At 35.5% G+C, this 7,360-nt stretch overlaps 1 protein-coding gene and 1 pseudogene across 1 annotated transcript; one reads left to right on the plus strand and one right to left on the minus strand.

Moving 5' to 3' along the window:
- Nucleotides 1-515: 515 nt before the first annotated feature.
- On the plus strand, nt 516-1,456 carry LOC147827514 (taste receptor type 2 member 14-like). Its single transcript, XM_087214225.1, is given in 2 exon segments — nt 516-1,044; nt 1,047-1,456. Coding segments are annotated over 2 exon segments (939 nt in total).
- Nucleotides 1,457-6,719: 5,263 nt separating this feature from the next.
- LOC101708176 (iron-sulfur cluster co-chaperone protein HscB pseudogene) lies at nt 6,720-7,000 on the minus strand (annotated as a pseudogene).
- Nucleotides 7,001-7,360: the final 360 nt, after the last annotated feature.

Consider the following 7,360-nt stretch of genomic DNA (forward strand, 5'->3'; position numbering starts at 1 on the left):
TATATTCATAGGCTCCTATATATACCTAACTTAGAAGTGTTTATAAATCCTCAGGATTTAGGATATTCCATATACAAATTTACATTTTGTTGCTCAGTGTATACCTTATAATTTTGTAATACTATTTGCTCAGGAGTCACATTGCCAGACTGAAATACATAGATTAGGCAAAAACTGAAAGCCATGCAAATAAATTTATCTTTCTTTGAATGTTAGCTCATGAGATTACAGCATTGCCTTCATCATCAACTACAAAAGACTATTGTGTGCAAATCACACAGGACCTGGATCAAACTCGGTTGGGCTGTCTAGAAAAATACAGGATTTTTATGAAGAAAATGTGAATGCAGAAATTAGGCAATCTTGATGGTTCCTGGATTGGCACTGTGTACATGAGTTTGTAAAAGAAGAATACTTTTGAATTTTCTAAAATTAATTGTACAACACATTTTCAACTAATACAGTAACTAATTTTCAGCAGTGAAACTTGAAATTGCTGCATTCTCTCCCAGAAAATGGCTGGTGTTTTAAAGAGCATCTTTACAATCATATTAACTGTGGACTCCATCACTAGAATTGTAGGAAATAGCTTCATAGCACTGGTGAACTGTGTGGACAGGGTCAAGAGAAGGAAGATCTCTCCAGTTGATCAAATCCTCACTACCTTGGCCATCTCCAGAACTGTTCTGCTCTGCTCAGTACAGTAGTACACATGGCTGTATGCAAAATACCCAGATTTCCTGAAGACTGCACAAGTATTCAGAATGATCATTACTATTACCTGGATTGTGACCAATCATTTTAGAATCTGGCTTTCTACATGCCTCAGCATCTTTTATTTTCTCAAGATAGCCAATTTCTCTAATTCTATTTTTCTTTATCTAAAGTGGAGAATTAAAAAAGTGGTTTTAGTGACATTGCAGATGTCTCTGGTTTTCTTATTTTTCAATATCATAGCTATAGACATACAAATTAATGTCTGGCTTGATGGATCTAAGAGAAATATATCTTACAGTTCCAGTTTGAAGAACTCTAAACAATTTTCTGACTTCTTTTATTCACCAACTCTATGTTCATGCTCATACCATTTATTGTGTCCTTGACAGCTTTTCTTCTGCTCATCTTCTCCCTATGGAGACATCTGAAGAGGATGCAGTGCAATGCCAAGGGGTCCAGAGATGTCAGCACCAAGGCCCACATAGAGGCCATGCCAACTGTGATCACCTTCGCCTTACTTTATACCATCTACTTATTCTGTTTTATCATGCAGAGTTCAAGCTTTGAATTTCTAGAGGAAGACCACATCATTTTTTTTAAACAGTCTATTGGAATTGCTTTTCCTTTAGGCCACTTACTTGTTCTGATTCTGGGAAACAGTAAGCTGAGACAGGCCTCTCTTTCAGTTCTGTGGTGGCTGAGATGCAGGGCCAAAGGTGCAGAATCTTCAGGTCCCTGAAGCATTTCAGGATCATTTTTCATATTGTTGAGGAAGATTTGTTCAAAAGAATTTCTTTTGTGTTATGAGTTTGTAGTTTCCCAATATTCCTCCATTGTATTTAATTCATGAATTTTATAGATGTGTGTTTGGAATAAGCCCTAACCAAACACTTTACAATGCTAGCAGTACATTTACAAGTATACATGTTTGCATACGCAGAAGGATGTCAATGTACAATGCTTAAACATAAGAGGTCAAATACATGATAGATAGATAGATAGATAGATAGATAGATAGATAGATAGAACTCTGGGTCATCATTAACTTTTTTGAGATTTTAATGAGAAACCCATAATATACAGCATATATATGCATACGTATGAAACATAGTTATTCAAAAATAAACTTTGTACAGTGGCACCTAGGTTCATGAACTTAATTCATTCCATGATTCTGGGGGAGATGGCTGTGTTCATGTATGTGTAGGGAAGATGGCTGAGGTCGTGTTCATCATCTAATGTGGAGTTCAAAAATAGCAGCAAAATTTTGCCAAATATTTCTGTTCTTGAACTGAGTTGCTCGTGAACAGAAGCATTCATGAACCAAGGTATTATTATATTTCTATCTGTAGAAAAGAAAATTTCTCATGTAGATGTGCCAACATCTTAGAAATGCAGAATAAGAGTATTGAATATCACTCTAAATGCACACTTTCAAATATACATCCCAACATAAGATTGCTTAAAAAATCATCCAAGTTATGAAGCTGCTTACTTCAGTTATCCCATCTATATTATTAGTTATGAGTTCAATAATTCTTGGGATATAATAATTATTATTAGATGCATGTATGTATTTGAAATTACTTTTCTTATCAATACTGGGGATTGAAACCAAGATGTTCACAATGAGCTATTTCTAAGACATTTTTGAATTTTAAATTTTGAGACAGGGACTCCATAAGTCATTAAGTTGGCTAGGATGGAATTGGACTTGCAGCCCTTCTGCCTTAGTCTCCTGGAGGTCTGTAGTTATAGGCATGAACCACTGGGTACATCATTTTTTTCAATGTTGTTTTCTGGTATATTCCACAATGCATTTAAACTTGAATATACAAGAATACCAAATCATGACTGAGGAGAGTGTTTTAGTTGGTCATAACACTAGGAGAATTTTTTTTTTTAGTTATACTTTATTTTCTCATGTATCTGGATTTTGCTATAGAGGAAAACAACCAACTTTTCATATGAACAGAATTTTAGAGTAACTAATGGGTGACTACCATACAATTAATATGAGAAGTTTAGTTACTTGTATGTAATATTAATATTTATTGCTCGGAAGGCCAGGGATTTAGCTCAGTGGCACTGCACCTGCCTTGCAAGTGCAAGGTCATGAGTTTGATGCCCCGTACTGCAAAAAAAAAAAAAAAAAAAAAATTGCTTTGTAGAACTAAAAATGATTTAATAAAATAGTGAAAAATTCAAGACAATTTAGATTTATGTATTGGAGTGCAAAGAAGGAAACAAGGTCATGTAATTTGTGATCAGTGTGGCTTAGTCTTCAATAAGTTAGAATCCTATATTTTTAGAAAGGAAGAACTTTTGGTGTAACTGTAATCCTAGCACTCTGAGAGGCTGAAGCAGGAGGATCACAACTTTGAGCTCAGCCAGGGCAATTTACGACTGAGTTAGATCCCATCTCAAATTTTTTAAAAAAAATGTTTAAAAGAGGTGAGGTTTAGTGAGGAATCCTTGTGTTCAATTTCCAGTTTCAGGAAAAAAATTTTTTAAAAAGAACTTTATTCAGGGCTTATTTTCACAAAGAATTCCCTTAAAATTGCAAGTTCAAGTTTGTAACAGACTTTCATGTTCTCCCATTGTCATACATTACCTTCTTTTGGAGAAATTTTAGTAAGATGTCTAAGTGTGAAATAAAAAGTGGTCATCTGTAATAATCATTACAATAGGAAGATCCCATGTTTTTGTGGCAGGTTATCTGCTTTCTTTATCACTTTAATATACATCCTCATGTAAAAGTATTTTTCACATGAGGAAACTGAGATTTTGAGATGTTAAAATATTTGTCCAAATCTGCATGAAAACGCCAACAGTGAGCTAGAACAATGATCCCTTCACAGAGGAAGCCTCTGCCCAAAATTCAGACTCAACATCAGCAGGAAGATGAAATCTGCATACGGTGGGAATCTGGTTGGAGAAAATGTGGAAAAGAATCTGCAATTTAAGTGCTTAAATTAAAGGTTCTTAACTTTGTAATGATATTTGGTGCTTGGTTAACCTCTATACCATGAGGCACAATAAATATTTTGGTTTGTTTTCTGAGTGAAAGGCCTCATGTGCCATTATCACATGTGCCTTGTGTTTTAATCTCATTCTCTTGTCTTAAAAACAGAATATCATATTATCTACATATAATTATTTATAATGATTATTTTACTTTTTGATTTTAATTCTTTATAACACTTTTTGTGTTAGCTTATTCAATTAAATGGCTTAAAAATTCAAAATGTCAAGTAATTTTGATAACTGACATCTTTGTAAATGGAGAATTTGCTCATATTTTACCAATAAGCACAATACTGACATTTAAAAATACAATTTTTACATCCTCATAATGAGACTCTCCTGCACCTATTTTTCTTCAGATTTTACTCTAATAGAAACTGAGTTAAAAGGATCAAATATCACGTATAGTTCTCTGAGTTTAGCATAAGACTAATTCATGTATTCTCTACCACCCTCAGGATGCAGAGAAGATGTAAAAGACAAAAACTGCCCATGCTTCCCATTTGTCATAAAACCTTCATCTCTTCTAAATGCCTGCATACCTTTATCTATTCTCTGTCCCTACAGATTTGCCTTTTTCAGAATGTTTCATAACTAGCAGCTTACAGGATGTAGCCAGAATTTCCCTTTCTTCATTCTACATAATATCTTTGACAGTAATCCATGCTGTTGCTTTTTTATGGTCAAGTAGTATTTCATGTATGGATATACCACACTTCGCTACATATTTACCCTTGGGAGATTATTTGTGTGACTTACAATGTTTGGTGGTTGTTACTAAAATTAATATAAAAAATATCAACTTTGTTTTGTTATCATTAAGGTGGTCACATATTTCCATTTCCGCTGACCTATTAAAATAATGACATATGTTAATTTTACTGAGGAAAATCTCTTCCCACAAAATACCCTGACCAGGTTCCTAGAATTACCTCAGATGTCTGGCAATCTGTAAAGCAGAACCACAATCCCTTCATAATAAATATTGATGTTATTAAAGATAAACCTAAAGATTCCTATTGCTTCACTTGCTCTTAGTTGACTTAAGAGCCAGTGATATTAGAGGTGCCAAAGCTGAACTTTAAGGCGTTAGTCTACCCCTACCTTTGTTGACTATGTAGATTATTATGCTAACAGTTGCCTAGGTTAGTTTTCAGGGACTTGAAGTCAACTTTTTCTGACTCTTCACTTGGGCCTACCAATGTCATGGGTGATCAGAAAGAGAAGATCAGATCTAACTGTCAAAGGCCACCAACCCAATCAAAAAAGCTTGTGGAACGATGGTAATACTAAATGAAATATTTATCAATGTGATATGCATTGATATTTATAGGGAGATACTTACACTATAAATGGAAACACCACTAAACAAGACATAATTAGGACCATGAGTGATTTTAAAAATGTAGTATCAAAATGCATCTAAAAGTGCCTTGATTTAGTACAATTGTCTTACATGTTTTATGTGTTCTTTGGTCTATTACCTTGGTTTTTAATCTGTATATTATAGAGAATGATTATAATTAACTTCATAAGATCTTATAAGATAAATGAATCTGATGCTGAAATAATGAAAGGGGGTGGAGGGAAGGAGAAAAAAGAAATGTGTTATGTACATGTATTGATTTCCTACAGTGAATGTAATCATTATGTGTGGCAAATACGCACTAATAAAGTCAAAAAATAGACAAAACATTGAATTTATATATATATACTATATATGTACTCTAAGATTCTTAAATACTTCACAAACTAATAAATGAAGTAGAATTAGTAATTATAAAGATGATGTCAATAGCATATCTAATAAGTTTAAGCTAATGAGGTAGAAAGAGCTGCCAAACATAACTTGGAATGGATAATTGCTGTAAAATATTTGTTCGTGAACTCTGTGTCAGCTTAATATAGCAATAATGCACTGTTTATGTACTTTGTGGGGGCTACCCCTAAAACCCCGTCTGTGTCGACTTGTCCCTGTTTGGAAACTCCGGGTGGGCCTTCCCCGACTTGTGGGGCACCCTGTGCCTGGAAAGATTAGAAACCAGCCTTGAGATTTGTTTATATAAGGTCCCAACCTTGAAACCACGGAAAATTGCCTACTGCGGCTTTATCACACCCTTGCCACATTCTGTATAACCACAACTTAAGCTGCCCTATAGGCTGCGAGGAAGGTATAAAAAGGAGAAACTGTCTTAGCTCGAGGTCCATCTGTAAGGACTTGTTTCCTGAGGCTGGCCATTGCCTGGCAATAAATATTTTTATTTTACCCAACTCTCCTGTCTCTGGAAGATCATTTCAACTCCCAAATTAATGCGACGCTAATAGATAAGTGTAGGATACTATACCAACCAGGAATATATACTCATTTAAAAAAATTAACTTGCATGAAAATAGACATCAATAAATGTTAATGAATTGACTGTACACTGAGTATATTCTTTTATTACCAGAACTAAACAATACTTTAATTAAGTGATAAAACTAATAATGTTCCAAGCCAAGTGTGGTGGTGCACACCTGTAATCCAGGCACTCTGGGAGGCAGAAGCAGAAGAAGGCTCTAATTTTAAAATTGATTATAATGTGATAACTTCTGTTTCATCTCTGTTGGAATTAGTGTGATTACTTTTCCAAGCAGATAGATTTTTTTTCTCTTGCTACTGAGGATTGAACCCAGTGCCTTCACACTGTACTATATCCCAGCCCCATCCCCATTTTATTCATTTTTTAAAAATATATAGGAACTTTATTTTTTTGTTTTGTTTTGTTTTGCTTTTGGTATTTTGAGACAAGGTCTTGCTATGTAGTTCAAGATGGCCTTATACTCATTACGGAGCCCAGACTGGCCTCAAACTCATGGTGATCCTCCTGCCTCAGACTCCTGAGTGCTGGGATTAGAAGTGTGTGCTATCACACCCGATGGGAACTTTTTTATTTTTTTGTTTTGTTTTTGTTGTATTTTTTGGGGGGGACACTTTACTTTTAATACTTTAGCAGTTAATTAGAGGGGAGTCTTCTTTAACTTGATCTTTTCTTCTACATTTGAAAAGTATCTCATCTTTGTTAAAATTTCCTTGGCTTTTTCAAAGTCATCTTGTTCAAAAGCTTTGCTCACATGTTCAGTAAATTCATTCTCTTTAGCTCTGACAGTGGATTCAATCTCTTCTATGGCAGCTTCATTTTGAGCTTCTGCAAGTTTTTCATTAATTTCCATTATTTCCACGAGGAACTGATTGTCCATTTCATAATCTGTCCCTTCAGGAATTTCTATTCCATGGAGCCTCGGGGGGCCAGAAGAGTCTTATAGGCATCATTCACCAAGGTTGACTGCTTCTCTGATAATTCCTTTTCTGTCTGAGACATCTGGCTGAAGAAATCTGGATGGACAAGACGCTGTAGTTGCTGGTACCTATGCTGGAGCTTGATGGAGTCAATTCTGAAGGAATGGTTGCAATCCATGAGGCTGAAGTAGTCTCGGGTGGGGTCAGGTGTTTGCAGCTCGCGGCACTGCGGACAGAGGAGTCCGGTCCGCCCCAACCGCGCTCAGGGGCCCCTGGGCTGCCGCACTTCCAACACTGGGGCGCACTGCTTCCTGCCTGTGAGGCAGCGTTGCCGTT

This window comes from Heterocephalus glaber, unplaced genomic scaffold (genome assembly GCF_053883595.1).
Source record: "Heterocephalus glaber isolate CG9 unplaced genomic scaffold, H.glaber_assembly_v1.0 deba00001444, whole genome shotgun sequence".
Lineage (NCBI taxonomy): Eukaryota > Metazoa > Chordata > Mammalia > Rodentia > Bathyergidae > Heterocephalus > Heterocephalus glaber.